The sequence below is a fragment of the Ranitomeya imitator genome, chromosome 1 (genome assembly GCF_032444005.1).
Source record: "Ranitomeya imitator isolate aRanImi1 chromosome 1, aRanImi1.pri, whole genome shotgun sequence".
NCBI classification, from domain to species: domain Eukaryota; kingdom Metazoa; phylum Chordata; class Amphibia; order Anura; family Dendrobatidae; genus Ranitomeya; species Ranitomeya imitator.
The window spans coordinates 1052654861-1052670691 of NC_091282.1; the positions used below are offsets into that span (position 1 = coordinate 1052654861).

The following is a 15831-nucleotide window of genomic DNA, read 5'->3' on the forward strand; positions in this document are numbered from 1 at the left end:
CTACAAGCAAAAGAAAAGAAACTAATAGACGGAAGATGTTTTTAAACAGAAATATTATAATTATTTTTAAGAATGCTCATTTCACGATTATCTTTCAATACAACAAGGCTATGGACGAGCAAAATGCACATTCATTGTTTGAAATGATCTCTTCTTCTGCTTAAATGATCATCTCTCTTGGCTGCACATCATTCTTTATAAACCGGACCCGTGCTGCCGAGAACAATGGCAGCCTATGCACCCTCAACGAGCAATTATAGATTGTTCGGTACGCATCATTCAGGCGACCGCAGATCTGTGAATATTTTCTGATTGGTGGACATTTAATGAGTCTAGTTGGTCCATGAAAACAATATGGATTTTGACATTTGCATCGGGTCTATATAAAGCTCTGCTTAGTATTATGAGAGGAAAATGAAACGCCCAGAACTTACAAAGTTTTGTGTCACTAGTTGTATTTTGATAGCTAACTTCTAGAATTAGTATTAAAAGGGGTCTTCAGGAATTTTACAAACCTATGTTTAGCTTCACCTATGCATTGCTATAATTACTGTTTAAATTATTGAAATTCAATTGAAATCAACAATCTATATACAATAAAATGTACGGTACATTCTTGAAAAATTTATCTTAACCTAAAAGTGTTTGCTCCCTTTGGGGACAATTTATTTAATATTTTTTTACTTAGACACATGTATTTTGGGCTAAAATAAATTTTATTGTCTAATTATGAATTTGAAATTTTGCACTTGCAATAGAATATCACATTTGGAAATGTGAGGATGGCCAATTCATCTTACCCCCGGAGATTGACAAGCCAAAAAATGTGGATAACCTCCTGGATAACGTCATTACACTAAGGAGTGCACTATTATGATCATGTCCATCTTTCCTCATTGTTTCCACATATTAAAGGGGTTGTCCAGTCTTGAACTCTGTAACTGCAGACTTGTTCATCCTCACATTGCACATACTGCACGCTGTGAGGATTCCCTGGCGCTAGAAGCGACCGGTCATGTAACCGCAATGATGCGATCTGCTTACTTCAGCCACATTCCGACTAGACTGTGTCCGGAGTCACTCAATACACTTGCATTGCCCATCTACTTGTCACATGACTGCATGTATGCAAAGCGCATATTGGGGGTCACAATCCTTCCTCTTCCGATGTCGGCATCGGAGAATCCTTACAGCATGCACTGCGTGCAATATCAGGATTCATAAGTCTGCAGTCACATAGAGCGTCTCCAGACTTGTAGGTTTAGTCCGGACAACCCCTTTAAGGTTATAGTCTAATTAATGATACATTGTTCTCATTCTAGGTATCCCTATAGATGACGTTAAAGCATCTCTAGGCGAAGAGCTCTTTAAAATATGTTACGAAGAGGACGAGCACGTTTTGGAAGTTGTTGGCGGGACGTTAAAAGACTTTTTGAACAGTTTTAGCACCCACCTGAAGCAGTGCGGACAGTCCCGACCACATGAAAACGATGGTGGTCTGCAAGAAGGATCAATTCTGTGCCTTGAAAAAGATCCAGATTTCCTAAACGTGTATTATTTCTTTCCTAACAACATCACCACACTAATTCTACCTGGAATCATTAAGGCAGCAGCGTATACTTTATATGAAACTGAGGTGGAAGTGACGTTGGTCCCACAACGCCTCAATGATGGAAGTGACTTTATTAAGGAGCCTTATATATTGTATTCTGTTCAGGTCAACAACACCAAACCTTCTTTATCCCCGTGCAAACCGCAATCGTACGTCGTTATTTCGGCCTCTATATTTTGCAAGACATTTCCTTTTCATTTCATGTTTGATACAGACATGCATATGCTACAGGTTGGTGATGGAGTCAAGAAACTACTCAACAGAAAGGAAATGCCCGGAAAATCGAATTTTGAGGAATACTTTGAAATCCTTTCCCCAAAGATCAGCAGTACCTTCAGCGGGATAATGACTATGTTGAATATGCAGTTCACTATAAGAGTTAAACGATGGGACAACGCAATTGAGAGTTCACCAAAGGTGAGAAGCATGGCTATAATTTACAATATTCTGTTAATGCTTTGTATTTGGTCTGGCAATTTACCATTAATGTTTTTAGCTATTAGATAAGAGTTTACTATTTATAGTACAACCTAATCTATATAATAAGGTCTAGCCTAATTAGTAGCTTTTATCATTAGTTTCATGATATGTCTATTCAAATGGGATTTATGGAATTTATCCTGTCACATGGATATGGAATCTGTCACTAGGTTTTACTACCCAACTGATAGCAGTATAACGTGGGGCAGAGATCCTGGTTTCAGCAATGTATATTTTACTTATTGCTGTTTTATCTGCTGCAGTTACACCAGGGATCAGAATGCTGAGCTCTGTATAACCACACCACTGATAGACAGCTTCCTGTGCACACTGTGCATAGGCAGATAGCTGTCAATCAGTCAGAGGTGTATCTAGCTCTTCCTGCACCCGGGGCAAAGGATAAGTTTGGCGCCCAAATCCCCCCCCCCTTCAGATTTCTTCCCCCTCAGATTTCTTCTCCCTCTAATGTCCTCAGATTTCTGCCCCCATAATGATAATGTCCTGATTCCTGCCCCCATCCCCTCCCTTCCCGGGTGCAGTTGCGTGTGGTGGAGAAATTAGGGGGCAGAAAAAATCTGAGCACATTATGGGGTCAGAAATCAGGACATTGCACCCATCCAGCCCCCTGGCCTTGCTTCAGTCCTCACATAGTAGTATATAGCACAGCCCACATAGTAGTATATAGCACAGCCCACACAGTAGTATACAGCACTGCCCACACAGTAGTATACAGCACTGCTCACACAGTAGTATACAGCACAGCCCACACAGTAGTATACAGCACAGCCCACACAGTAGTATACAGCACAGCCCACATAGTAGTATACAGCACAGCTCACACAGTAGTATACAGCACAGCCCACACAGTAGTATACAGCACAGCCCAAACAGTAGTATACAGCACAGCCTACACAGTATTATATAGCACAGCCCACATAGTAGTATATAGCACTGCCCACATAGTAGTATATAGCAGTGCCCACATAGTAGTATACAGCACTGCCCACGTAGTATATAGCAGCCCACGTAGTAAATAGCAGCCCACGTAGTATATAGCAGCCCACGTAGTATATAGCACAGCCCACGTAGTATATCGCAGCCTACGTAGTATATAGCACAGCCCACATAGTAAATAGCAGCCCACGTAGTAAATAGCAGCCCACGTAGTATATAGCAGCCCACGTAGTATATAGCAGTCCACATAGTATATAACACAGCCCACATAGTAGTATACAGCACTGCCCACGTAGTATATAGCAGCCCACGTAGTATATAGCAGCACACATAGTATATAGCACAGCCCAGGTAGTAAATAGCAGCCCACGTAGTATATAGCAGCCCACGTAGTATATAGCAGCCCATGTAGTATATAACACAGCCCACATAGTAGTATACAGCACTGCCCACGTAGTATATAGCAGCGCACGTAGTATATAGCAGCCCACGTATATAGCAGCCCACGTAGTAAATAGCAGCCACGTAGTATATAGCAGCCCACATAGTAAATAGCAGCCCACGTAGTATATAACACAGCCCACGCAGTATATAAGAGCCCATACCTTGTCCTCCCAGCCAGGCTCTGCATCCCCCCACAATCCTTTGCTCCAGGTGGTAGATGCTGCACACTTCCTGTTTGGCAACGCGCGGCTCATTCTGGGGCACTGGATGGTCGGAAGTCACTCTGCGTATCCATGGCGACGTATTGTGGGCGGCTCTCCAACAGCTGCGAAAGTCCCAGAGCTCCGTGCCGCCTCCTCTCTTCTAGCGTGCACCTCGGGCAGCAGATGCCTGCCTCAGGGGCCGCATGCGGCCCAGGGGCCACGTGTTTGAGACCCCTGGCATAGATCAAGAACATTCTTGGGAAACGACGCGCAGCACTTTCTCTGAGTCGGCTGTCAATTTGACAGCCGGCTCTGAGAATGGAAGCATCTCAGTGTGGGGGCGGCAGAATTCCGCCGACGGGGAGCCTCCTCCTTGGACCGCCGCATCAGGCGGCCTGATGGCGCCCCCCTGTCGGCTGCACCCGGGGCACATGCCCCGGCTGCCCCCCTAGATACGCCACTGCAATCAGTGGTAGATGGGGGTTGGACTACCTTGCAGCAAGCCAAGTAGTTCTGTATGGATATTCTCATGTTGATGAAACAGTTATTTTGTCAAAACTAAGCTAAGGCTACTTTCACACTAGCGTCGGATGTGCCGCACAACGGGGGCAGCGGATGCATTTTTCCAGCGCATCCGCTGCCCCATTGTGAGGTGCGGGGAGGTGGGGGCGGAGTTCCAGCCGCGCATGTGCGGTCGGAAATGGCTGGCCGTCGGCAGCAAAAAACGTTACATGTAACGTTTTTTGCTCCCGGCGGTCCGCCACAACACGGCGCAACCGTCGCACGATGGTTGCGACGTGTGTCAATGCGTCGCAATGCGTCGCTAATGTTAGTCTATGGGGCAAAAACGCATCTTGCAGACAACTTTGCAGAATGCGTTTTTTCCCCTAAACGACGCATTGCGACGTATTGAAAAAACGCTAGTGTGAAAGTAGCCTTAGTAGGACCAGTAAGTGACACATCGCTGGAATCAGGGTTTCTGACCTTATATTATACTGCTCCCAGATTAGGTAGCAATAACCTGGTAACAGATTCACTTTATGTAGCTTTCAGTTAGCCTTTTTTATATCAAACACAATAAAAAACATTTTGTGTTGTGCTCGATAGGCTCTCTTGAGATGTCACTTATAAATGTCAATCCATGATCTTCTTGTTTCTAACCACATATGCTCCTCTCTCTATTCATATGGACACCACTGCCTCTGTAAAAGGAATATTAAAAAAAAACAGTACAATAACATCTCAGGCAGTCTGGAGTAAATACATGCAGTTTTATCATTCTAAAGCTTGAAATCCGCCTTGCTAGTCTGAAGAGCGCATGCGGATAGTGCCCGGTAGGTGACTCTCTAATGTCATCCCTTTAAAGATGGAGCTGTAGGTTCCTGTGTGACATTACAACATCTATGGTGCGCAGCATACACCAGAAATCCAACGGGTTTCTAAGACGCTCGCTCTCCTTCATCAGGGGGTTGTTGCGACTAGAGTTGAGCGAATTTGATTGGGTCAGGGCTTATTCGGCAAGCTATAGCGCTTACCTAATAAGCTGCATCGGGAACCTGGATACCTGGATCACTCCCGATAATCAGCTGTTCATCTCCGCAGCTATGTGACAGTCACAACACATGCATGGAGAACAACACACAGCTCTCAGTGCATGTGTTGTGACTGTCACACAGCCGCGACACATGCAGCTGCAGCGCCGAATAGCTCATTATCCGGAGCGATCCAGGTATCTGGGTTCCTGATGCAGCTCTATAGCTATAGCCAAATAAGCAGGGACCTGATCAAATTCGTTGATCTCTAGTTGTGACGTCACACAGGAACCTACAGCTCCATTTTTGAAAGGACAATATTAGCTGTGCCATTGGCCAGGGCACTAACGGCAAACACCCCACGGACTAGCACAAAAACCCGTGCTACATTTGGACACATATTGGCTGCGAACAAGTTGGCTAATCCTTTGTTTTCAGTGTAATTCAATTGCATTTGCCTAAAATTATATTGACTTCTATTATATACGCAAATAGTTTGTTACTATTATTATTATGCAAACCTGGTGGAATGAGAATAGTATTTTACTGCAGATGATATAATTGTCTATTGTTTCAAATGATGTAGTTTTAGCATTCTCTCAAGCAGTAGACAAAAACTTGCATATTACAACCATAAAAAAGTTCCTCCACCCAACTGAAATTTGCCAAAATCGTCTTCATCTGGGGCTGTGTGACACCTTCTATACTATACATGGATTGATTGGATTCTTTTAATATTGTCGTGCTAAGCATTCATTCACTGAGCTGTAATCTTGGGGTCACAGTTGTTTCTGGGAGTCCCATAGACCGTGGATGGAGCAGTAGCACTCGTAATCACGCTCTGATCCATTGAACCCCTTCATCCCGAAGCCTGTTTTCATCTTCCTGACCAGGCCAATTTTTACAATTCTGAACACTGTCACTTTATAAGGTCATAAGTCAGGAACGCTTCAATGGATCCCACTGATTCGGAGACTGTTTTCTTGTGACATATTGTACTTCATGATAGTGGTAACATTTATTTGATATGATTTGCGTTTATTTGTGAAAAAAATGGAAATTTGGTGAAAATTTTGAAAATGTAGCAATTTTCAAACTTTTAACTTTTATGCCCTTAAAGCAGAGACTCAAATTGCACAGAATAGTTAATAAATAATATTTCCTACATGTCTAATTTACATCAGCACAATTTTTGAAAAATTATCGTGTTTTCGTTAGGAAGTTATAAGGGTTAAAAGTTGACCAGCGATTTCTCATTTTTACAACACCATTTTTTTTTTAGGGACCACCTCACGTTTGAAGTGACTTTGAGGGGTCTATATGACAGAAAATACCCAAAAATGACACCATTCTAAAAACTGCACCCCTCCAGGTGCTCAAAACCACATTCAAAAAGTTTATTAACCCTTCAGGTGCTTCACAGGAATTTTTGGAATATGGAAGGAAAAAAAAGAGATTTACTTTTCTTTCACAAAAATTTTCTTTTAGACCTATTTTTTTTTTACTTTTGCAAGTGTAACAGTAGAAAATGGACCATACAATTTGTTGTGTAATTTCTCCTGAGCATATCGATACCCCATGTGTGGGGGAAATCTACTGTTTGGGCAGGGCTCGGAATGAAGGAGTGCAATTTCACAGTGCTTCACAGAAGTTTATAATGTAGAGCCGTGAAAATAAACAAAATCACATATAAATCTTTTTTAGCTCCAAATTATGCATTTTCACAAGGGTAACAGGAGAAATTGCACCATACAATTTGTTGTGCAATTTCTACTGAGTACGCTGATACCCAATATGTGTAGGAAAACCACTGTTTGGGTGCATGCCAGGGCTTGGAAGGGAAGGAGCGTCATTTGACTTTTTGAATGTAAAATTGGCTGGAATTATTAGCGGATGCCATGTCGTGTTTGGAGAGCCCCTGATGTCCCTAAACAGTGGAAACCCCACACAAGTGACACCATTATGGAAACTAGACCCCTTAGGAAACTTATCTAGATGTGTATTGAGCACCCTGAACCCTGAGGTGCTTCACAGAAGTTTATAACGTAGAGCCGTGAAAATTAAAAAAATCACATTTTTCCCAGATAAATCTTTTTTAGCTCCAAATTTTGTATTTTCAAAAGGGTAACAGGAAAAAATGGACCCCAAAATTTGTTTTGCAACTTCTCCTGAGTTTACTGATACCTCTTATGTCGTCAAAAACTACTTTTGAGGCACAGTGCAAAGCTCAGAAGGGAAGAAATGCCATATTATAGTGCAGATTTTGCTGCACTTGTTTGAGGATGCCATGTCATATTGGCAGAGCCCCTGAGGTGCAAACACAGCAGAACCCCCCATAAGTGACCCCATTTTATAAACTAAACCTCTCAATGAATTAATCTAGGGGTGCAGTGATTATATTGACATCACAGGTGTGTCACAGACTTTTATACCATTGGGCAGTGAAGATAAAATAATTTACATTTTTACCACCAAGCTTGTGGGTTGTCCCCAAGTTTTACATTATTATACAGGAAAAAGGGTATGGGCAATACCCCATATGTGTCTGTAGAGTACTACTTAGCCATATGGAGAGACTCGGGAGGGACGGAGCGCTATTTGCCTCCTAGAACGCAGCTAGTCTACACAGTCTTCGCTAAAGTAAAACCGCATTATCTTCCTAATCACATGCGTATTAAGGGCGGGAATGCAGCTTACTACGCATGTGCAATAATTTAAATAATGGTGAATCTTGTGACACAGCCAGAAGTACATAGTAACATAGTAACATAGTTAGTAAGGCCGAAAAAAGACATTTGTCCATCCAGTTCAGCCTATATTCCATCGTAATAAATCCCCAGATCTACGTCCTTCTACAGAACCTAATAATTGTATGATACAATATTGTTCTGCTCCAGGAAGACATCCAGGCCTCTCTTGAACCCCTCGACTGAGTTCGCCATCACCACCTCCTCAGGCAAGCAATTCCAGATTCTCACTGCCCTAACAGTAAAGAATCCTCTTCTATGTTGGTGGAAAAACCTTCTCTCCTCCAGACGCAAAGAATGCCCCCTTGTGCCCGTCACCTTCCTTGGTATAAACAGATCCTCAGCGAGATATTTGTATTGTCCCCTTATATACTTATACATGGTTATTAGATCGCCCCTCAGTCGTCATTTTTCTAGACTAAATAATCCTAATTTCGCTAATCTATCTGGGTATTGTAGTTCTCCCATCCCCTTTATTAATTTTGTTGCCCTCCTTTGTACTCTCTCTAGTTCCATTATATCCTTCCTGAGCACCGGTGCCCAAAACTGGACACAGTACTCCATGTGCGGTCTAACTAGGGATTTGTACAGAGGCAGTATAATGCTCTCATCATGTGTATCCAGACCTCTTTTAATGCACCCCATGATCCTGTTTGCCTTGGCAGCTGCTGCCTGGCACTGGCTGCTCCAGGTAAGTTTATCATTAACCAGGATCCCCAAGTCCTTCTCCCTGTCAGATTTACCCAGTGGTTTCCCGTTCAGTGTGTAATGGTGATATTGATTCCTTCTTTCCATGTGTATAACCTTACATTTATCATTGTTAAACCTCATCTGCCACCTTTCAGCCCAAGTTTCCAACTTATCCAGATCCATCTGTAGCAGAATACTATCTTCTCTTGTATTAACTGCTTTACATAGTTTTGTATCATCTGCAAATATCGATATTTTACTGTGTAAACCTTCTACCAGATCATTAATGAATATGTGGAAGAGAACAGGTCCCAATACTGACCCCTGCGGTACCCCACTGGTCACAGCGACCCAGTTAGAGACTATACCATTTATAACCACCCTCTGCTTTCTATCACTAAGCCAGTTACTAACCCATTTACACACATTTTCCCCCAGACCAAGCATTCTCATTTTGTGTACCAACCTCTTGTGCGGCACGGTATCAAACGCTTTGGAAAAATCGAGATATACCACGTCCAATGACTCACTGTGGTCCAGCCTATAGCTTACCTCTTCATAAAAACTGATTAGATTGGTTTGACGGAGCGATTTCTCATAAACCCATGCTGATATGGAGTTAGACAGTTATTCTCATTGAGATAATCCAGAATAACATCCCTCAGAAACCCTTCAAATATTTTACCAACAATAGAGGTTAGACTTACTGGCCTATAATTTCCAGGTTCACTTTTAGAGCCCTTTTTGAATATTGGCACCACATTTGCTATGCGCCAATCCTGCGGAACAGACCCTGTCGCTATAGAGTCCCTAAAAATAAGAAATAATGGTTTATCTATTACATTACTTAGTTCTCTTAGTACTCGTGGGTGTATGCCATCCGGACCCGGAGATTTATCTATTTTAATCTTATTTAGCCGGTTTCGCACCTCTTCTTGGGTTAGATTGGTGACCCTTAATATAGGGTTTTCATTGTTTCTTGGGATTTCACCTAGCATTTCATTTTCCACCGTGAATACCGTGGAGAAGAAGGTGTTTAATATGTTAGCTTTTTCCTCATCATCTACAACCATTCTTTCCTCACTATTTTTTAAGGGGCCTACATTTTCAGTTTTTATTCTTTTACTATTGATATAGTTGAAGAACAGTTTGGGATTAGTTTTACTCTCCTTAGCAATGTGCTTCTCTGTTTCCTTTTTGGCAGCTTTAAGTATTTTTTTAGATAAAGTATTTTTCTCCCTATAATTTTTTAGAGCTTCAATGGTGCCATCCTGCTTTAGTAGTGCAAATGCTTTCTTTTTACTGTTAATTGCCTGTCTTACTTCTTTGTTTAGCCACATTGGGTTTTTCCTATTTCTAGTCCTTTTATTCCCACAAGGTATAAACCGCTTACAGTGCCTATTTAGGATGTTCTTAAACATTTTCCATTTATTATCTGTATTCTTATTTCTGAGGATATTATCCCAGTCTACCAGATTAAGGGCATCTCTAAGCTGGTCAAACTTTGCCTTCCTAAAGTTCAGTGTTTTTGTGACTCCCTGACAAGTCCCCCTAGTGAAAGACAGGTGAAACTGTACAATATTGTGGTCGCTATTTCCTAGATGCCCGACCACCTGCAGATTTGTTATTCTGTCAGGTCTATTAGATAGTATTAGGTCTAAAAGTGCTGCTCCTCTGGTTGGATTCTGCACCAATTGTGAAAGATAATTTTTCTTGGTTATTAGCAGAAACCTGTTGCCTTTATGGGTTTCACAGGTTTCTGTTTCCCAGTTAATATCCGGGTAGTTAAAGTCCCCCATAACCAGGACCTCATTATGGGTTGCAGCTTCATCTATCTGCTTTAGAAGTAGACTTTCCTTGGTTTCTGTTATATTTGGGGGTTTGTAACAGACCCCAATGAGAATTTTGTTACCATTTTTCCCTCCATTAATTTCGACCCATATGGACTCGACATCCTCATTTCCTTCGCTAATATCCTCCCTTAAAGTGGACTTTAGACAAGACTTTACATAGAGACAAACCCCTCCTCCTCTCCGATTTTTACGATCCTTTCTAAACAGACTGTAACCCTGTAAGTTAACTGCCCAGTCATAGCTTTCATCTAACCATGTCTCGGTTATTCCCACTATGTCAAAGTTACCTGTAGATATTTCTGCTTCTAGTTCTTCCATCTTGTTTGTCAGGCTTCTGGCGTTTGCGAGCATGCAGTTTAGAGGATTTTGTTTTGTTCCAATCTCCTTGCAGGAGAGTGGAGGAAAGCACAGAGAGAGGTCCCCTCCTTTATTAATAAATAAATAATAATTTAAAAAAAAAATAGTGTGAGGTCCCCCTATATTTGTTAACCAGCTAGAGTAAAGCAGACTACTGGGACTGGTATTTCAGGTTGGTAAGGGTCCAATAAACATAAACCTTACCAGCCTGATAATACTAGGCCGCTGCAGTCTGTTTACCTTGGATGGTTAGCAAAAATAGTGGGATCTTCTCCACAAAAATAGCGTGGGGTCCCCCTATTTTTGTTAAGCGGCCCAGGAAAAAGCCGACATCTGCGGCATGGTATTCTCAGACTGGTGAGGTCCATGGATTTTGGCCCTCACCACCCTAAAAATAGCAGCCCGCAGCCACCCCACAATTGGCACATCCAAAGATGCACCAGTTGTGGCACTCTATCTGGCTCTTCCCACTTGCCCTGTAGCGGTGGCAAGTGGGTTTCATATTTGTGGGGTTGATGTCACTTTTGTGTTTTCAGGTGACATCAAGCCTACTGCTTAATAATGGAGAGGCGTCTATAAGACACCTCTCCATTACTAATCCTATATTTATATGGTAAATAAACACAGACACCTGGAATAAAGTATTTTGATTGAAATAATGACACAGACTCCTTTAATAGATCTAAATTAAACCATACTTACTGCATCTCCTTTTCCACCGATGCCCTTGTCTCCTGGAAGAGAATTAAAATAAAAAAGCAACAATATTCTTACCTGTCCGCTGAGAAGGTATACATACATCCCGCGACGAGTCCAGCTCTGCCACATCTGGATGCCTTTGGTTGAATGATGCCATTATGCCACCATTCAGCCTGACATCCAGAACACAGCTAAGCTTGAAGCTGAGGACCGGAGATAACTCAGTCCCCAGCAATCACGTTCACTGCAGTTCTCGTGATCAGCTCATTGTGAGAACTGCAGTGTGCATGTTCTTCCAGCTGAAACAAGGAACACCATTATTTAAATTAGAACACATGCGTAGTAAGCTGCATTCCCGCACTTAATACACATGTGACTAGGAAGATAATGTGGTTTTACCACATCTAATGAAAGTGAATGGGTAATTTACGCATCAGAGACTGAGCGTCTCCCTACATAAATTGACATGCTGCGGTCTGGAAAGACGCTCCGCATGTCAGTGTCCGCAGCTAAGCCGAAGGCGCCTCAGCACCCATACTGGGCATGGGATTTCTTGAAATCCCATCCACTATGCTGTAACATCTGACCGCTGCAGGTTGTTTGCTGTGGATGTACGCAGCGTCCAACCCACAGCGTTTACTAAACCGTGGGAACATATCCTTATAGAGCGGGTTGTTGAGAGAGGTGGTGATACCAAATATGTGTAGTTTTATTGTTTTTTATTTTTTTACATAAATAAATGTATTTATTTGATGAATATTTGTGTTAGGTGCCAGGATTCTGCATGGGGTAGATCCCAAGCCTTGTGTGCCTCTGTGGTCTCCAATTTTGCTTTTGCCACAGTGGGAGCTGCTCAGCAAAGACGTCGGTTTCAGCGTTTTGCTCATACTCATGCGGTTCGACTTGGTTATTGCTGGCTCTCCAGCCAAAGCTATAGTAAATAGCAATAGGCAGAACCGAACAGGCGTTCCAGAGGCTAAGTCCAGAAATCACCCTACTGAGCATGCTCTTGAGGTGGCGATCTCTTACTAGTGGTCGGTTGTCCACTGCTAGGGTGAGGTGGCAGTTCCGGATTGGTCCACGAGCATGGTCCTGTCTGACTGGACTGCAACAGGAACGTATAAAAGGTTTCCTGGCGCGCACGCCGGCGCGCTAAGATCATTTACAGTCATGGCCAAAAGTATTGACACCCCTGCAATGCTGTCAGATAATACTCATTTTCTTCCTGAAAATGATTGCAAAAACAAATTATTTGGTATTATTATCTTCATTTAATTTGTCTTAAATGAAAAAACACAAAAAAGAATTGTCCTAAAGCCAAATTGGATATAATTCCACACCAAACATAAAAAAGGGGGTGGACAAAAGTATTGGCACTTTGTCAAAAAACATGTGATGCTTCTCTAATTTGTGTAATTAACAGCACCTGTAACTTACCTGTGGCACCTAACAGGTGTTGGCAATAACTAAATCACACTTGCAGCCAGTTAACATGGATTAAAGTTGACTCAACCTCTGTCCTGTGTCCTGTGTCCTTGTGTGTACCACATTGAGCATGGAGAAAAGAAGACCAAAGAACTGTCTGAGGACTTGAGAAACCAAATTGTGTGGAAGCATGAGCAATCTCAAGGCTACAAGTCCATCTCCAAAGACCTGAATGTTCCTGTGTCTACCGTGCGCAGTGTCATCAAGAAGTTTGAAGCACATGGCACTGTGGCTAACCTCCCTAGATGTGGACGGAAAAGAAAAATTGACAAGAGATTTCAACGCAAGATTGTGCGGATGTTGGATAAAGAACCTCGACTAACATCCAAACAAGTTCAAGCTGCCCTGCAGTCCGAGGTTACAGCAGTGTCAACCCGTACTATCTATCGGCGTCTGAATGAATAGGGACTGTATGGTTGGAGACCCAGGAAGACCCCACTTCTTACCCCGAGACATAAAAAAGCCAGGCTGGAGTTTGCCAAAACTTACCTGAAAAAGCCTAAAACGTTTTGGAAGAATGTTCTCTGGTCAGATGAGACAAAAGGAGAGCTTTTTGGGCAAAGGCATCAACATAGAGTTTACAGGAGAAAAAAAGAGGCATTCAAAGAAAAGAACACGGTCCCTACAGTCAAACATGGCGGAGGTTCCCTGATGTTTTGGGGTTGCTTTGCTGCCTCTGGCACTGGACTGCTTGACCGTGTGCATGGCATTATGAAGTCTGAAGACTACCAACAAATTTTGCAGCATAATGTAGGGCCCAGTGTGAGAAAGCTTGGTCTCCCTCAGAGGTCATGGGTCTTCCAGCAGGACAATGACCCAAAACACTCTTCAAAAAGCACTAGAAAATGGTTTGCGAGAAAGCACTGGAGACTTCTAAGGCGGCCAGCAATGAGTCCAGACCTGAATCCCATAGAACACCTGTGGAGAGATCTAAAAATGGCAGTTTGGAGAAGGCACCCTTCAAATATAAGGGACCTGGAGCAGTTTGCCAAAGAAGAATGGTCTAAAATTCCAGCAGAGTATTGTAAGAAACTCATTGATGGTTACTGGAAGCGGTTGGTCGCAGTTATTTTGGCTAAAGGTTGTGCAACCAAGTATTCGGCTGAGGGTGCCAATACTTTTGTCTGGCCCATTTTTGGAGTTTTGTGTGAAATGATCAATGTTTTGCTTTTTGCTTCATTCTCTTTTGTTTTTTTCATTTAAGACAAATTAAATGAAGATAATAATACCAAATAATTTGTGTTTGCAATCATTTTCAGGAAGAAAATGAATATTATCTGACAGAATTGCAGGGGTGTCAATACTTTTGGCCATGACTGTATATCTTATGAGTGTGTGGAACATAACGGTAGTGTGGACTTGTCTGCGTGTGCTCAGGGCAGGCGTATAGCCTTAAGAATTCTGGCACCTCCAGAGAGGAGTTTAACTAAATTCTGGGCAGGCGCATAGTGTCACGCCGTAAACGGCGTCAAAGGGGCAGGACGGCGTACTGGAACCCGCACCTGACCCTACCACTTAAAAGGGGCCCTGGCTTTCCCTTATCTCGGGGGTACCTATGAAGGTTAGGAGGCCCGAGCCGCCAGCGTATCCCTGTCTCCTGTGCAGGCCCTAAGAGTGAGCCCCCTCTCCCCCCAAAGGAGGTGGAGTGCACCCGTATAATAATACAACAAATAACAGTGTAAACAGACAAGGTAACTAAAAGATACAAACTCACCAAATACTCACACAACCACAGAAGGAACAGAGAAGGGAAGAGAAGGAATAAACTAAGGAAGGAAAACAGGTTTAACATGCAACCAAAAACAGCAGACGCCAATCTCTGTATGTAAACCTCCAACACCAACACCCCTCTCCAACAACCTCCAGCCAGGCAGCAGAACTGATCACTGACACTAGCTGAAGTCAGGACTGGGTCTGTATAGAGGATCAGATTACAAGATCCAATACAGCTGAGAGACCCAGCTCTCAGCAACTAGAAATAAGGGTTAACTCCTGCACTGCTGGCACAAAGCAGCCAGGTCAGAAAACAGGTGAAGAGCTTCTGTTCACTGTGTTTGAACGAGGCCCAGAGCGCTGCGATTCTCTGGAACCTCTCTGTCGCGGTAGCCCCGTGACACATAGCCTTTAGAATTCCGGCACCTCCGGAGAGGAGTTTGTGTGTGCACACTCCCTCCACTACCTGTTCCCCTGCCCCTGTGGGGGTTACGTTGTCCTGTGAAGTTAACAGGCATCGTGTTTAGCGCCATACCTGCTCTACTGCAGAGCATCTATTCTGTTGCTGTGTGCAAGTGACACAGCCTCATGTGCTATACACTGAGTGACATTTAACTCAGTGCGAGCTAGCTATCGCTCCCTGTTTGTTCTGCCACTATTTAATTTATATTTAGTGCAATCCGCTAACCCTAACAATTTGTTTCTTTTTTTTCCCTTTATTTGGGGATTTTTTACAAATATTTTTACACTCTTTAATATTTTGTTTTTACTTTTTTACATTGTCCCATCCTGTGACATCACTGTATATCATCAGATCGCTGCTCTGATACTCTGCAATGCATCTGCATAGCAGAGTATCGTAGCAGCATCTGACTGGCATAAGTATCGGAGTATCTGAGCGGCATCTGACAGGCAGGAAGGAGACATGTCAGTGATTGCTCTCAGCAGGCGCTCACAAGCTACCTTCCCTGCAGGACCCTGAAGGACCCTGCGGCCATCTTGCGGCAGGGAGTCTCCATGGAGACCATCAGGACAACGCGATGGACAACATCCTGATGGAAG

General features: G+C 43.0%; 1 protein-coding gene across 1 annotated transcript in view; it reads left to right on the forward strand.

Annotated features, from left to right (window-relative positions):
• Positions 1–15831, forward strand: part of GUCY1A1 (guanylate cyclase 1 soluble subunit alpha 1) — a 103643-nt gene that overhangs the window by 40666 nt on the left and 47146 nt on the right. The window contains exon 4 of the mRNA XM_069744117.1: positions 1323–2029. Coding sequence (XP_069600218.1) covers positions 1323–2029 — 707 coding nt within the window. The remainder of the gene's footprint in view (positions 1–1322; positions 2030–15831) is intronic.